At 42.5% G+C, this 16461-nt stretch overlaps 3 protein-coding genes across 6 annotated transcripts in view; 1 reads left to right on the top strand and 2 right to left on the bottom strand.

Moving 5' to 3' along the window:
• Positions 1 to 377: 377 nt before the first annotated feature.
• Positions 378 to 5173, bottom strand: itm2cb (integral membrane protein 2Cb). Its single transcript, XM_086172150.1, has 6 exons — positions 4936 to 5173; positions 3042 to 3179; positions 2764 to 2958; positions 2560 to 2670; positions 2288 to 2438; positions 378 to 1605 (listed from the first exon to the last, which is right to left on the bottom strand). Exons 1-6 carry the CDS (start codon positions 5020 to 5022, stop codon positions 1514 to 1516), a joined length of 774 nt encoding a protein of 257 aa, XP_086028276.1. The 5' UTR covers positions 5023 to 5173; the 3' UTR covers positions 378 to 1513.
• A 2005-nt stretch (positions 5174 to 7178) lies between these two features.
• On the top strand, positions 7179 to 8799 carry LOC147218855 (transcription cofactor HES-6-like). The gene is made up of 4 exons (XM_086172151.1): positions 7179 to 7492; positions 7579 to 7665; positions 7760 to 7841; positions 8001 to 8799. Exons 1-4 carry the CDS (start codon positions 7430 to 7432, stop codon positions 8357 to 8359), a joined length of 591 nt encoding a protein of 196 aa, XP_086028277.1. The 5' UTR covers positions 7179 to 7429; the 3' UTR covers positions 8360 to 8799.
• A 2542-nt stretch (positions 8800 to 11341) lies between these two features.
• The window catches only part of per2 (period circadian clock 2), a 32419-nt gene continuing 27299 nt past the window's right edge, over positions 11342 to 16461 (bottom strand). For all 4 annotated transcript variants that reach the window (XM_086172146.1, XM_086172148.1, XM_086172149.1 and 1 more), the window contains 3 exons: positions 15952 to 16159; positions 13877 to 14027; positions 11342 to 13100 (listed from right to left, as the gene is read on the bottom strand). In XM_086172146.1, coding sequence (XP_086028272.1) covers positions 12945 to 13100; positions 13877 to 14027; positions 15952 to 16159 — 515 coding nt within the window. In that variant the 3' untranslated portion in view covers positions 11342 to 12944. The remainder of the gene's footprint in view (positions 13101 to 13876; positions 14028 to 15951; positions 16160 to 16461) is intronic.

Raw genomic sequence — 16461 nt, 5'->3', positions numbered from 1 at the left:
GGCTTATTGCGCCAAGGGATATTTCCAGTTTGTCAACAGCAGTTTCCAGATTGACATTAAATCTTGTTTTTGTTTTTTTCTTCATTTTTTAGTGACCATAAAGTGGTTATTAGAGTTAAGTTCAAGTGGCATTTAAAACACGCCATAATGCACCCAAAGATGATGTTTACATTTCTGACACTTAACCGAAATGAGCAGGGCTGCACATTTGCAAAGTCACGTGTTCGAGCATTGAAGACGATCACAAAAGACCTTTTGTCTCCTTTTCTCAGGACAGGCAGACTTTCAAAGGTTTACCGGTTTTAACGTTTGCCTTGTATCAAGTGGACTGACATGAAATGAACAGCAAGATTCGAAATTCACACTCGAAAGACATATAAAGTTTGATAATTTATTCCTAAAGTAGCAATATACTACAAGATATGAATATACAGCAAAATACATTATGCAAGACGAGGAAACATGAGCAAAGATTACACGCCTCTCTAGATAGAGACTGATTTGTTTCAGGTTTTATGCAAGAGAGACACCCCCAAATCTATTTCTTTCTTTTTCTTTTTCCACGTTTTGACTCATTACCTTCGTAGACTGATCGATAATAATCCCTTGACAGGAAAGAACGGGGAACGCCGGGTGCTAAAGGACAACCGGCAGGTTTCTAATGAAGAGGAAGAAGGGCGAGAGGAAATGACTTCTAGCCTTTGAAATAGCATCCAGAGTAAGTGATCTAAAGTATAAAGCATTTATGCTGTAGTTATTAAATACGGAATACAAAGCATAGCATCACCGACTGCAGACTTTGGTTCCTTCCATCACGCGAGACCTCTGCTACTGGTTACAGTCTAAAGCCATTTATATTAGGAAAGTGTGATAGCAAAAAAAAAAAAAAAAAGTTAATTAAACCATAAAACGATGATCATTCACAACACAAGTTTTTTTTCAGATAAAAATCTATGCATGTAACAATATGAAATCCAGATGGAAATCAGTTGATAGTAGATATTGCTTCAGAACAATCAAAGTTATGTACACCATTCATAAATGATAAAAACAAAACAGCAAAGTCGTCATCTGAACTATATGAGGTAAGTTTTGCCATTTTCTGACATTTAAAGAAATATAAATTAACAAACAATAACATTTTTTCAGTCAGCCGTACCATCACCAACAGTGTACTGACATAATAAGTTAAAAATAAAAAAAAAACTAATACAGCAAGAGTTAAATCAAAGTTGATGAAAACGCAAAGTGATACAGGAAAGTACTTTGAACAAGACAAGCTACAGATATATATCTCAACAAATATAACTTCATCGAGGTACACAGACCATCTGAAAAAATGAAAGACAGTAATCGAATGATAAAAGAGCATTTTCAACATTAGACAGAATAATGACATTCAAAATTAAAACTACTGGACACACAGTTGCTCTTAAAGTGCAGTTGAAAGCCTAAAGAATTCAAGAGGTATGGTTGAAATTTGCTTCAGGTTTGGAAAACTTCCGCCCGATCTTCAGACCCGGTCGCAAATCACAGTCTCCACCACGAACGTGTTTTCGAAGTGACGAATGCTGTGGCACTTCTTCGCCTCGCGCCTCTCGATGCCTGCGAGACAAATTTAAAAAGTTCTATTAGGGAAACCGAACGCACGATACCGGTTCGCCCACCATCTGCTGCCGTTACGGCATCTTCTGAATCAGCCGCGGTTTTCCCAGATAAAATCACATCCATAAATGTCTCCCCCGGCAGCGCCTTGTTACGTCATTTCTTGAGGTCTCCCACCAATCAAAGACAAATATGACAGATCAGTAATGTGCATCACTTCCTCCTCCGCAGTGTGTGGATGTGTTCGCTGCACTATGACTGACTCACATAACAGTGCCCACACACACGCACACACACGCACACACACACTAAAAGGATAATCAGGCCGCCAGGCTGGTGAGGGAGGGGTTTACACTAAAAAAAACATTACAGTGTTCACAAGGAAGCCCCTATTTGGTCCTTGTACTTCTTTTTTTTTTTTTTTCCCTTACGTGGAGCCTCACTCTCATTCGACTCCTACACATCGACCAGACACCGGATTCCCTGTGACTCACTGGTGTAATTTTCTTCCTTCTTGGGTACAGAGAGATCACCGGTGGCCCGGTTTACGTCACGTGTGTCGGTGTGAAAATGAATAAACGAATTAGGGGATGTAACCCGGCACTTGTCAATGATTACGTAGCATGTTGCACCGGAAGGGGACGGCGCGTTCGGGTAGAAGCGGAGGTTTTTTTCGACTTACGCCGGTGCTGGTTGCGACGTCTGAGACGATAGGTTTCTTTGCCGAAGCAGAGCCTGTGGATGAAAGGGCCCAGCTGCCTCATGTTCCTCACCCTGCCCGTCACCACCATCTCCTCCTGGATGATGTAGGTCTGTGGCAGGTACGTCCCTCTCTGCGATGGAGAGAAACCAGATCGGTCGGCCCGGTGCGCCAGAAAGACGGGAACGCTTTGTCGTTCATTCCTACAACGGCTCTATCGTTCAAATCGACGGCGAGGACGGTCGGCGGGTTACCTTGACGTTGACGAGGAGCTCCCAGAGGTTCCGTGGACGCATCACCAAAGTTGTGTTGAGCTCGGTAATGTAGCACTTGTCCAAAGCGATGTCGTGATAAGCCGAGAGGCCCTGGACACGGATGAACGGGTTGTTAAAAGTCGCATCCGCGAAAAAAGCTCGAGCTTGAAAATAAACTGTAATGTGCGGTCAAAGACGCCTTACCCTCTTGAAGTCGTGAATGATTTCCGCCGGGTTGCTGCCTCCGAAGTGAGGCACGGGTACGCTGATCTGCTCATAGTTGTCGTCGAGGTAGATCCCGACGTTTTCCTCGAGTTCTTGTCTGCCTCTCAGAGGCGCGTACACCGAGTCCTCAAAAACAACCCGGCAGTGGAACAAGCTGTCTTCCGGTATCTGGTGCTGGAATGCAACGGAGCCTAGTTAGCGACTTTTTTTTTTTTTTTAAGATTTCATCTGAGAAAGCTTCGGAAGTAAGAACTAACCTGAGGTATAAAGTGGTAGCGATAGGCGTAGACGGAAGCCAACACCAGGCCTGACAAAAAGATCACCAGGCCGAGTGTGAGGCAGCACAGGCCAATTGGAAAAGGCTTCTTGGGCTTGACGGGAAGAACCAGCTGCTCCTGTGGAGAAAAGCAATTTTGTAAGGCTTAATGAAAATACCGTCGAGTTCTTAACCTACAAATATCGATGAAGGACACGGAGTTGTGCTGTGCGCGGGAATACTTCTTTGTTTTCCTTTGGCCTTTTCCCTTCAGGGTTCGCAAAAGCGAATCAACCTCCTCCATCTAACCCTATTCTCCTTCTCACAACGACTCACTCCGAGTCCTCTTTTACTACATCCAAATCTTCTCTTCGGTCTTCCAGACCAGACCTCCCAGTGTCCTTCGAGCGACGTATTCGCTACATGTGTAGGAATACTAGCAGGCAGAATATCCTCTCATAAAGCCACGCTTTCCTGCAAAACCGCGAGTATATTGTCTTACAGAAGGCGGTAGTCAAATCTATAGTCGGGCAGGCAGAGCTGGTAGACGTAGGGTGGACCGGACTAAGGATGCCAGACGCCCACCCACGGTCTCTCAAGCAATCTGCTGCCTCTCCCTACTACTGTTGCCATGGAGAGAACAGATTGTGCCAGGCTCTGACGAAGACGTTGGCACGTGGCTGTCTGGGTCTATTCTGAGAGACCTATTTCCATGCTCGATATTTGCAGTTATTCCCTCGCGCCCACGGCGAGAGGCGAAAAAAAAGAAACAAATCGTGCAGCGGGAGCCCCTCGCCGTCGGCGAAGAGTCCTAGTAACGGAATAGGAAATGTCGACTCTGCGGCTTAAACTGCCGCTGGAGGAAATACGCGGCCTTCGGGATGATGTGTCAAACTTGTGTCGACAAGCAGGAAAAAGACGGAAAAGTACCGTTAAACATATGTGTGCAATCAGATACTAATATGCGCACTTTGATTGGGGATACATTGGAAGAACGGAGCGGATGAGACCAACCAACCACGTCCACCAAATGTCACATATCAACAATCTGATCCCTGGAGTTAAGGTTTCGAGACCAGCTTTTTTATGGCATTTTGTCTATTTAGTAACTCCGCCATGTTTCTCTGTGACATCATATCTTAATCCTCCAACTGTCCACAATCAAATTCATCCACTACCAAACGTCTCTCATTGAGACAAATGACAATAAATGACCGCTTGGTCACGTTTCTGTCCAACCCCAGCGTGATAATCCCGGATTATTACTCTCAGCTCCTGCAGGATTCACGTTACTCTCACACCTTGTGACCTCACTGATGCTGCGGTGACGCACCTGACAGCTCTGCGCTTTTCTTCGCTTTTTTTACATTTTTTTATTTATTTTTTTTATTTTTTATTATGTTTCTTCTCAACGGAAACGTCTATTTGCATATCGTTTTCTCAAGGCTCTCCCTTCCCCGGGACGAGGTGACGTAATGTCAGACCGGGCCGCATATGCACCGTGAGGACTGTCCCCGGGTTATTATGGTGGATTAAGATCATATTTCTGCTACAATAAAATCTACTATCTTGTTGGAATTGCACTTGCAAAAGAATTGCAGTGCACCGTGTCATCTGGCATTTGGATGCATGACGGGAATAGACGCATAACGCATTATAACGATAATAGTAAAAATAATGAAAATAATAATTACACTGATGATAGTTCAGGGCCTCTTTTGTTTAAAGGTCCCTTCTAGGGAAATGGTTGCACCGCTCTAAACATCTTTCGGCCGAGAATAAGCTGATTATCGTCGATCCTTTGTCTTTGCTTTGCCTCCAAATCCGCGACGCGGTTTTTTTTTTTTTTTGCACATCGAGCACAACACGCAACAAAGGAGAAAGTGCCAACTCACATGAGCCTGAGGTATAATGATCTTGTCTTCGTCGTTGTCTTTATTAGGCTTCTGCACCGACACCGGCGGGAATGTAATCTTCACCATTTTGTCAGTCGAGTGTAAGTTTGCTCCTTCGGGTTTCTGCGTTGCTGCGACGCTTGGAGTCTCCGAGCGGAGACGAGTTTTATAGAGCCGGCAGAAGAGTCGCCCGGGTCTCTGTGACCTCAGAAGAGCGTCTTCTCTGACGAACGACGATCGTGTGGGTATGAAGGGAAAAAAAAAAAAAAAACCGCCTCGCGGTTGTCAAAATAAAAGCGCGCTCTGCGCAACGCGCGTAAAAATGACGGTAAATACATCCGGCTTGGGACGTTTTCGCGTCCGGGTGAATTCAAATGAATATATCCAGGGGTTTCAAGTGTGCTTTTATAAACTTGTGGCATTTATTTTCATTTTAGAGAGTGTCAAGCTTTTATTGTGAAGGCTAAGGCCAGATATGGCCATGTTCCGTTATTTATTTCAAGCGGCGACTACTCGCTGGTACACCCATCATCCGGAAATGCAGGGATGTTCCAAAGTGGCTGCCAGAGATATAATTATAATAAAGTTTGTATCTGGCAGCTGTCACTACTATTAATCAGAGGGATATAGGAATATTGAAAGCGGGGTCCCTGGATTAAATCATACCATTTATACACCCTGCTCAAAGGCGGCCAGCTCCCTGATCAACCCTGATCCTGAACCTTTGAGCAGGGTGTTGTTGCAGTTTCCAATGGCCGAAACGCTCCACAAATAAAAGGCCCAGGACCGATGACGTGTCCCAAAATGTTTACCTTTTGTGATCCTTTCTCATTTTGTTCTCGATATATACCTCAGATCCGGACGCAGACCATCTCTTGGCACATCTCGTCCCGTCTTTCTACGATGTTCCTTCTACCAAAAAGGGTGCTTGGAGAATTTCAAACGGTTCGGAGAGCCCGATGTGTACCGAGAGCTCTGACATAAAATGCATGTAAACTTAAACAGTGCGAAACTTGTACTTGAAATGTTCCTGGACAGAATCCTCTCAAAACCATGTTACTCAGCTTACGCCTCGTGGTGAACTTTTCACCACCCACCACAGATCAAATGATGTTAGAAGTGAGTATCTCTCTTAAAACCGCAAATTAAGATTTGCACAGTTGTTGTCATAAAAGCTTCAAATGTAAAGATTGTTTGTCGTAGATCCTTTCCCAATCCACCCATGTGCATGTCGTCGTTTAAAGCAGACCCGGGCATTTTACGGCCTGCGGGTCGCATCCGACTCGTTTTTATTTTTTATCCAACCCGCCAAACTATTTTCTTTGAATATTTTAAGTATTTTTAATCAATATTGACATTATAAATTATCTGAATATTTTGAATTATTTTTTCCTTTTGTTTAATTTCGTATGAATGAGTACATACACAATAATGTCTGTACATTTATGTGATGATTGATGATTTTAAAGTAGAACTAAAATGCCCCCCAAAAATTTTAATATTTAAATTACATTTTTCATTTGGTTCAGTTTACTTGCAACCTAGTTGTCCCACGCATAAAAATGAAATAAGAAATGTGGCCAATCAGCCCAAATAATTCCCTACCCTTAATCCAAAGAGTCGCAAGCCTCCTAAACTGTCTAAACGTTTATACATGATGGCCAATAGCTTTCAATTCACATCACTTTGTTTTTTAGTTGGACGGGATTGATGGCTGGCAATCAGGCATAAAAAGCGCAGGACGACTAATGACACAGAGTGAGAATTGACTCATCGGTTGGCTCTGTCAAGGTAACGCTTGCTACACGTTTGTAAAAAAAAAAAAAAAAAAAAAAAAAAAAAAAAAAGAGTAAATAGATGGTGATGCTGCAAGAGAGGATTTCCTTGTATACTTATAAGGAATTTTCCATTTTTTGCCTCCCCCCACACACACACCACTTCTTCTTGCTTTGAGAGATGAGATGAGATGAGAACAACTTTATTAATCCCGAAGGAAATTGTTGTGCCAGAGTTTCAAGTACAAGAACATAACAGTAATAGATAAAGTAGAAAGAAGGAAGAATAAGAAATATAATGAAATGTGAATTGTCTAACTGTTAGCAGTAACTACAAAGATTGAAGATTCCCTGCGGCTGAGGGAAGAGGAATTAAATATTAAATATTGATACACGTTTCTATTTTCTTTTATTATTTATTTGTGAGAAAGCATTATTGGCAGAACTGATCTCGTCTTTTTTTTTTTTTCTTTTTTTGGGGGTTGGGGGGGTGGGGTGTTATTATTATTTGAATGTAGGTTGAGCGTGGACAAAGCCCCCAGGGGACACGCCTCCCATATGGAGATGAGGCCGCTTATAAACCCCTCTCGGGTTTGCTCCGCGGAGCAGCGACCAGCCCCAGCCCTCTGATCCCCGTTGGCCGCTCGGCTGGACCGGCCATCTGTCCCCGCTGACAAGTCCTAACGTCTCTGCGGACCGATCCACGGAGCCCACGCAACATGGCCTCTTCACGCAACTCCCCAGATGGCTTGGACAGCGGCGGAACCAAATCGGACAGAAAGGCGAGGAAGGCTAGCTTGTTTTGTTTTGCTGTTTGGTGTAAACTACGATCTGACTCGGTTGTCCTTCCTCCCTCCCTCCCGGGCAGATGAGGAAACCTCTGGTGGAGAAAAAGAGACGCGCTCGGATCAATGAAAGTTTGCGGGAGCTCAGGGTTCTCATCGCGGGCGCAGAAGTAAGACGCGAAGCGCCTCTTCGGTGCGTCGGTGCTAAGCTAACGGCTCTCGATCCGCCGCCGCACTCAAGATTTATTTATTTTTTGTCTCCAGCTCCAGTCAAAGATGGAGAACGCTGAGGTGTTGGAGATGACGGTTAGACGCGTGGAGAACATCCTTCAAAACCGAGCTCAAGGTAAAGCAAACCCGTTTTTGACAGCGGCGCGGTGCCTCCGCAGGTGTCCGTACGCGTCTTCCTCCCCGGTGCGTTCGCGTTTTTTTTTTGTTTTTTTTTTTTTTTGCGCCGAGCTTCAAAGCGCAGGCACGTCACCGATGGAATTGCGTTTGTTTACAGAAGTGGAGGCGTGTGAGCGCTTCGCGGCGGGCTACATCCAGTGCATGCATGACGTGCACACCTTCGTGTCCAGCTGCCCCGGTATTGACCCGACCGTCGCCGCGGAGCTGCTCAACCACCTCCTGGAGAGCATGCCGCTGCACGGCGAGGACCGTCTGGGAAACAACAGCACTTGGTTGGAAACCGACAGCGCCAACACGTCCCTGGTGTCCCCTGCGCCTTCCACCATCTCCACGGATGACCTCTGCTCTGACCTGGACGAGACGGACACGGAACCCGGTCACGGTGACCAACACCAGCATGAGTCTGTGAGCTCTCCCTCCCTGGCCTTCTTCAAAACAGTATGGAGACCCTGGTAGACAATTTGACCCCAATAAATCTGTAGCGAGTTTCAATTGTTTCCCCCCCCCCTGATGGGACGGAGGTCTCAAACACTGAAAGGCTTTAAATTTCTTTCAAAGCATTTGAGGAGCTCTTTTTTTTGTGTGTGTGTGTGTGCGACTAATAATAATGAAGTTAAATGTATTTAATAAATATGTCATTCGATGTGTGTAGTACGCACGGGTTCAACGGGTTTACGTTTGAAAGTGGCGCCGCCTTCGATGAAGGGGCGCAAATGATCTTGTACATATTTTTGTGTTCGACGGGACCGGGGCTGTTTCGCTGTACGTCGGATTAGAAATGCAATTTCAAGTTGTAAATTATTTGTCACTCGGGATGTTTTTAACCTTGTATTTATACATATCAAACAATTTCCCCCCGGCCCAATTTCCAGAACTTTTCAATAAAACTCTTTTTGACGGGCCTCCTTTGTTTTTTTTTTTGTTTTTTTTTTTTCTTTTACAAAAAAAAAAAAAAAAGCCACATTTCACCATCAGCTCCCACGTTCAACTCCCCGCCTCCGTCGTTTCAAGATATTAGTTATTACTCCGCGATTGTGGGCCATTTGTGTGTACCCGCTCCAAGAGTGTTTAGCACATCGTAGGCATTTGTGAGGTGCGAGATGAGTAATCCGCTCGAGCCTTATATAGGCCTCGTTCAGACGTTGACAAATGGGTTTTATAACTGCTAGGGATTATCTTTTTGATGCCGCGGTTTTAAAATAGCAGTAAAACGTCCCTTTCGGATCTCCGGCTTTTGAGGGGTTTGACAAGTTTGTCAGCGCCGGCTTTGTGCGACGCTGTATTTCCGGCCTTCGCATCTTTACCGAACCAGCCGCCTGCGGTTAACGCCGCGCTTGATGTTAATTCAATCGAGAAACGTGTCTGAAGTTCAAACGGGACTTCAGGGGCCCCGGCGGGGGCCTCCGGTCTTCCTCCACACCTCCGTCCCCTGACCTCTCCTCACGCATAAGAAAAGACAGCGGTCCGTCTCGGTGAGAACATCTCGGCGTCGGCTCTTACACGTCATTCCGCCTTGAAGGATTTCGAGGTGAGATGACCGAAAAGGATTAATACCGTAGCGAATCACGGAGGTCACGATGCTTGTTTATTGTGTGATTTTGTGGATGCGGTGTGGGGTGCAAGGATTTTTTTTTTTTTTTTTTACCTAAAATTGAGCGGGAACAGTTAGTTGTATTGCAGTGTGTGCGACGTGGCTGTGGCCGACAACAGCTATTGCTTATTGAGCGTCATGGAGGTCATAATGCTTGTTTATTGTGTGATTGTGTGATTTTGTGGGTGCGGTTTGGGGTGCCAGGAATTTGTTTTTTTTTTGACCCGGAATTGAGCGGGAACAGTTAGTTGTATTGCAGTTTGTGCGACGTGGCTGTGGCCGACAACAGCTATTGCTTATTGAGCAGACGTTTTATCGTCATACGAGTGTTTCCTCGACTAAAACGCTGCAATACATTAATACACACAAGTCCAGAAGTGCAGTCTTTGTTTGGCGTTAACCATTTTCAGTCTTCACCTGCTGATGGGTGTTGGGTCATGCAATGTCCTTGTTACCATTTAATGTGATTTCCACCTTACAGTTCACTCTATTCCGAACATGAAGCATGGACAAGTCGGGCTGGATGCTTTTCCGCTCACCATTTATAGACTTTCAACAACTCAAGTTTTTTCTGGCGATGGTAAAATTAGATGGAGAAAAGGGTTAAAACGCCCCGTGCCAGACATTGGCTGCATCCAAGTCTATGACCTTGAAAGGATTACCTCGGATGAGTCCGTGTGGTGACTAGACCGGATTTGTGAATCCTCCGAGGTGTAAACGACCGCTGCAGGAGGGCAGTTTGTAAAATTTCGCACCTCGTCCGTCTTTTGGAAGAAGTGTGAAAAGCCGAAGAGGAGGAGGAGGAGGCGGACGCGCCTGCAGACTTTGATCAGAGAACCTGCAGGATCCAAATAGAGGCCATGTCTGCTTTTGTCTGAGACACATTTGCATTTTAAAAGGTGAACGTCAAGACTTCCGCATTACCGATTTATTTTCCTTAATAATAATTAAAACACACACACACACACACACACACACGATTCATTCCGAATTAACGCACTCTGATCCTTTTTAAAGCCGATTGCTTTTATTGATCAACGTTACAAGTCAAATAGAGACCAAAAGATTGTATCGCTCCAGAAGGAGGAACGCAACTACAATTTTATCTCAGCTATTGTTTCCCCAGTAATCGCCCATTTTCAAACTCTTAAACTTTCCCCACAATGGGAACGTTTCAATAAAAGTAGATCTTCACACGTGATTTGTTTAATTATTATTACAACAAGCGGGGCAAAGGAAACAGATGCTGCAGTTTGGGAACAGATTCACCCGGCGCTGGAGAATTTAAAAACATCACCGCAGGATCGGGATCGATTAAAACGTTTTGTTTTTGTTAATCCCTCCCTGCAGATCGCCTGCTCTCCCAGGACCATCGCGCCGATCGCCGCTCATTAACTCGATTATCGATTCGGTCGGGATACGATCGGCGATTCGTGGAGCATTTGACAGAAACCACTCGCAACCCACGCGGGAAATCGCGCTGCGTTTTTACGCGAAGAACACATGACGATCATCGAGCGTCAGTTCCTGAACCACTGAGGAAATGATCCGAGATGAGCTTCAAAGTGCAGGAAAATGTTTCCTAGTAGTCACTTGACATCTGCCAGGCTTTACACCGCCGCCATAAAAGGTCACTTCTGAAGGGATCGCACGTTTGTTTTGAAGTCTAATTGGCTTTAGCCGCTTCCACAGGACGCCACCGTGGGACTGTCACTATTTTACTATTTGTTCCGAATGTACACGACAATATCATCTGTCAGGTGAAAACAACTTGAGATACGTTGAAAAAAAAAAGACTGGATCTCGCACTGGATTGATTTTCACAAAAAAAAAAAAAATACACACAGTTTTGTTTATTTTGTAAAAATATATACTTGGTCAGACTTATTGACAAATATTCACATAAGAACGGTAATGTTGTGAAACAGTTTTTTTTCTTCTTGCAGAAGTTGGGGGCGATGAGTTTTCTCACAGCCAAGAAACAAGTCAATTAAATAACAAAGTGATGATTGACACATATATTCACAACTTTAAGATGCATAGGTCAACATACAGGCAGCTTCAAGGGGGGGAAATTTTAAATATTCACACATTTGCAATGCTTATAAATTATGGGCTGGTGCAAATAATGACACTTAAGGTCTATTTTCAGGGCAGAGCCAATGTTCGCATCTTCTCTGCTGTGGCCACCAGTCACGAAAAACGTGGAAGATTAATTTGTGTACCAGAGTTAAGTGCTTATATACTTCACCCTTTCCCCCTAGTACAGTACCAGATTTTAATTCATTTACTTGAAATTTGACATTTATCCCGAATCGGCTGTCCATCCTACATCAGTTTGCAAATGATGATGATCCAACACGCCCCCAGAGAGAGTAAGGGGAATAACAGCTTACAGTAGCCAGCTACACAATGTCATTGGTATAATAAATATCTCATATTAACAATCAGAAAGTGATGTTCCTTTGAAAATAACATATAAAATTGTAGGCGCCTCTTCCCTGTACAACCAAACTGCTGACTAGCTGTACTTTATCCTGTATTTAATATAGTACTAGCTCTTCCGCCATTGATGGGGATGGAGGAGGCGAAATCTTCAGCCCTTGTCTGGCACTATTTTTTTTTTTTTTCCATGAGAATGCTGTTTCATTCCCATTTTTTTTTAAGTGTATTTTTTTCTTACTGTGACAGTGCAACGCCAGTTGGGAATCGAGGCACATAGAGAAGACAAACACAAATCACACTCACATCTCATCCCATCACGCAGTGCAGTTCACAACGTATTCATGTTCCTCCATTTGTCTGCAGAATATATAAATATTATTAACAAGCAGGCTGGTTAGCATCATTTTTCAGTCATTGAGGATATAACCTGATTTCCAAACTCGGAGTTCACTTAGTTATTGATTACATCCGTGAACCACTTTCTGGCATGTACAGTGTGCTCTCCCGATTTTGCTGCCTATTCAATGGCAGCTGCCTAGCAAGCACACTGTGTTCTCTATCATTGGCTCGACATCTCATGTAGTGCATCCCTCACTTCCACATGGAGCTGCATGTTGATATGTGCTGCAAAAAAAAACAAAAAAAAAACAACCAACAACCCAAAAACCAACAAACAAACGAACAAATAAAAAACATATCCAGTCAATAAATGCTCAGCAAGCACCCACCCACACATTCAAGTAAAACATTCCTGTCTGTGGGTTTAGGTAGTGTGTTAAAATAAAGAATATTCTGATGCACATAACATAAATTTACATTCCACAAAAGTCTGGATTGTTGGTGACGAGGTTTTTCAAGAGTCCAAACAGGCAAATCGGCAAGAAAGTTACTTCCATAAGAAGAGCCTAAGGCCTGTCGGCCGCTTCACGTCACTTGGGTCACTCCTCAAAAGAGCAGGTCTGTCATGGTTGTTCTTAACCAACCGCTGATGGGCTACAAGTGTATCTATGGCAGAGAGCTGGAGATAACAGCAGGTTTTGAGGGGTCTTCCCTGGGCCTCCTCTGGCAGCTGGCCTCCTCTGTCTCCGTGTCACCGATGTACATTTCTGGCTGGACTTCAACTTCCACTAATTCTGAGGCACTGTCGCAGCAGGAGCACACCTGGACGTCACACATGATTACACAAAGATGTTATGCACAAACACACACATATATATAAGTTCAACTAACAACAATAATAATAATTATTATTATTACCATTATCTATGTAATATATATATAATGATTATCACTTCAACTCACAGTACAGTTTATTATTTTTGTGTGCAAAATTATGTTTATGAACAATCTCATGTGGAAGCCATGACGTTCTAGGCCCACAGAGAAAAATTTTGATATTAAAAGGGACACTAACAAGGGTTATTGGTGGCAGGAAAAGCTTAGATGCCTATTTAATAATCAAAAGGCTATGTGATGCAAAAACCTGGTGTCTCTTGGTTTCAAGTTTAAGGAATGGATTTCAAAGGGTTAAGAGACATTACGTGTCAAAAATTGCAGAAGGAAAAAATATATACTGTACAAAAATATATTTCTAGCATCTTGATGCTAAAGAAAGGATGAATAAAGAAATAGACACTTTTAGGATTCACAGGAATAAAAGAACTTCTGTTAATGAATGTGTGGCAGTCATCTTAAAAAATGTAGGGAAAAATGTATCAACCAAAATAAAAAAAAATAAAAAAATATCTTTGTGACATTATCTCTTATAATATATTTGACAAATATACCTGAACGCACAATATTCAACATCTTTTATAGAGAGAATTCATGAGGGGTAAGGCAGGGTGTTCAGATTCATAGACAGTATATATAATAATACAAAGGCAACACCAAGCAACGGGCACTCCGATGCTGCATGAATTTGTTTTGCTCCTTACCTTGATGTCTATTGCCTTGGGCAGACGTCCCATCTTCATCCAAGGATGGACTTCAGTTAGCTCCTTCTTCTGCTCCTCTGTGAAATACGGCTGGCTCTTTTGCAGCAGCTTTAACTTTTCTCTGTCCTCTTGGAGCACTCTCTGCATGTCACTGCATTTGTGAAACAAAATGCAAAATTAAGATCTATGTAACTATTTTGACAGAATATATTCTCCATATTGTGGGAGATCAATAATTTTTACTACCTTCTGATATTTGAAATAACTTTCTAAAGTGCTGACTAGTCCAATGTATGTGTTAGCTTGCTAGGCCTTAAAGCTTTAGTCCAGGATTGACAGCCCGCAACATTCTATGAAGTGACCCCTTTATTTTTTATTGGCTGTGACAGCTGACTGGACACCCCAGTTCACTTGTTAAAACAATGATGGTGCACGAAAGCCGACGGCATTTTTGGTTTGCTGCAGGGGAATCATTTAAGTTTGGTATTTTATTTGATAAATAAAGGGGGGACTCAAATAGACATTGAGTATTTTAATTGACTGTAGGCTTTAACCCATTGCCTATTTTCAGACTACATGAGTGTTTCTGTAGCATTCAGAAATAGAATTAATTTCCCCCTTAGCAGTTCATTGTTTCATGGCTGCAATGCACTAGTTTTTTTACACCAAACTTGAAGGTAAAAAAACCCGACCCCTGCTCTGGTCCAACTCAAGGTCAGCGCCTTATAATAACATAACCTGTTACTTGTGTCTGCCACCTAGCGGTCAAACATGACAAGTGCTACATTGAGCACTGGGATGCATGAGTGACATACTCAGATTCTTTTTTTTTTTTTTTTTACATAAGATTGTTTAAAACAATATTTCGTGTAGGAGTTATTATGTAGTAGCACAATTAAACTGAGAGAAAATGTAATAAGCAATGTAGTTGTAAAAAAAAAAAACAGGACCGACAGAGCAGCTTTTGCAATTATCCAGAGCTTTTGCTGGAGTAAATTGGACATTTGCTATTAATTGGTGCTGTAACACAAAATACACAATTTAACCCCAGTTTGAAGCATACAGATAGATTTTCTATTGCATGTGCTATCCAGTAGCAGCAGACTACTAATGCAAACAGAGCACTAACTTACAGTAATTCATTCTGCATAGTCAAAACCAATCTCCGAATTATAGTGGCAGCACAGAATTCCCGTTATCTATATTTGCCTTCCAGATTGAGTACAAACCGTAATCGGTCCTGTAACCCAACCGTGTCCCTACATTCTAATAACCTGTGAATGTGTTTACACAGACACCCATTTAGAATAAGCTGGACACATGATCATGATAAATATCATCATCAAACAGGGCGGAATTAATGTGTTTTAGCTACTCATGTTGCTAAAAATCAATTTTTTTTTTATTTTGTAAGTCATGGCTTATTACATATTACTTCATCAGAATCAGCAAACCCACAATGCACCCTGGTTCCAACAAACCAAATTATGCAAATGGTTGCAACCACTGCTTATAGTGACATAGTAATGGTATATACTTTTTACATGTTGTAATGCAATTTTATATTAGACTGCAAGAATTTACAGGTACAGGTATTATAAATTTTATCATCCTACTTCTTTGTTCCAGGTTTATGTTTTTACTCCTGCTATTCGGAACCACAACTTTATTTGGCTCCAAATGGGAAGAGTAAAAACAAGATTTTGCCCAAGTGTTACTTAATTTTTGTTTTTTACATACATCTCTTTTGTAATCTCAAATAGTTTTACTTTTCATATCAAATGAATAATCTGTTAATAGCTTTTATGTTCGTTGTTCATATATTCATATATTCTTCATATATACAGCTATATGAAATGCATCAATACTTGAATAAATGTTTATAATACATATGAATGAATGTAAACAGATATGTTAAAAGTAAGTGACACCTTCCTAGTAGGTGGTTTTCTGCCTACTCACTGCAGACACAGGTAATACAAAACTGTTTGCCCGGATTCATTGTTATACGTAGATCCCGTAATTAGAATGTAGATAAAATACGAATCCTATCTGATATATGTCATCCTACTCACCGTGAGGGGAGCTGGTAGGTCATCATCACCTTGTCATCCGTGTTGGCCATGAGCAGCCACATTGGGTCCTGCGGTAAGTATTTCATGAGGTGGTTGCTCTGCACCATGTCCATAGGCCTCCCATCACTGCAACTCAAGTGACCTTTGACGTTCTGGCTGGTCTGGGAAGATTCAACACTCCCAAAGTACTGACTGCTGTTGTTGCTTCCTTTAAGGTGATAAAAACAACAGAGTATCAAGTATCACATGTAGAACAAGGGCTGCTGAATTTTGCAGAGCTTTATTTGAAGTCATACACATGATTCAATATATATAGTATACCTGTGAATGAAATGGTACATTTCTGAGTGCCTGTGCAAATGTGGTACTTGATAGCAAGTGGTATGTTTATATGAAGAGGACAGAGGTTTATTTATAACTATTGCTATGAACTGTGCTTCGTTGTTCAGGTACTCTCGAAAAGGCACAGCTTATCATATTTCAACAAATATGTGAAATACTTTAAAGATT

Source organism: Fistularia commersonii, chromosome 25 (genome assembly GCF_037954325.1).
Source record: "Fistularia commersonii isolate RoL2024-O1a breed Wild chromosome 25, RoL_Fcom_v1.0, whole genome shotgun sequence".
In the NCBI taxonomy this organism is placed as follows: Eukaryota; Metazoa; Chordata; class Actinopteri; order Syngnathiformes; family Fistulariidae; genus Fistularia; species Fistularia commersonii.
This window is presented reverse-complemented; position numbering and strand designations above follow the sequence as displayed.

Excerpts from the sequence above, each read along its gene's own strand:
- itm2cb (XM_086172150.1), bottom strand. The coding sequence starts at position 5,022 with ATGGTGAAGATTACATTCCCGCCGGTGTCGGTGCAGAAGCCTAATAAA. Across the intron at positions 3,180-4,935 it reads TCATTATACCTCAGGCTCAT|GAGCAGCTGGTTCTTCCCGT; the intron begins GTGAGTTGGCAC and ends TTTTCTCCACAG. Across the intron at positions 2,671-2,763 it reads TCATTCACGACTTCAAGAGG|GGCCTCTCGGCTTATCACGA; the intron begins GTAAGGCGTCTT and ends ATCCGTGTCCAG.
- LOC147218855 (XM_086172151.1), top strand. The coding sequence starts at position 7,430 with ATGGCCTCTTCACGCAACTCCCCAGATGGCTTGGACAGCGGCGGAACC. Across the intron at positions 7,493-7,578 it reads GAACCAAATCGGACAGAAAG|ATGAGGAAACCTCTGGTGGA; the intron begins GCGAGGAAGGCT and ends CCTCCCGGGCAG. Across the intron at positions 7,666-7,759 it reads TTCTCATCGCGGGCGCAGAA|CTCCAGTCAAAGATGGAGAA; the intron begins GTAAGACGCGAA and ends TTTTGTCTCCAG.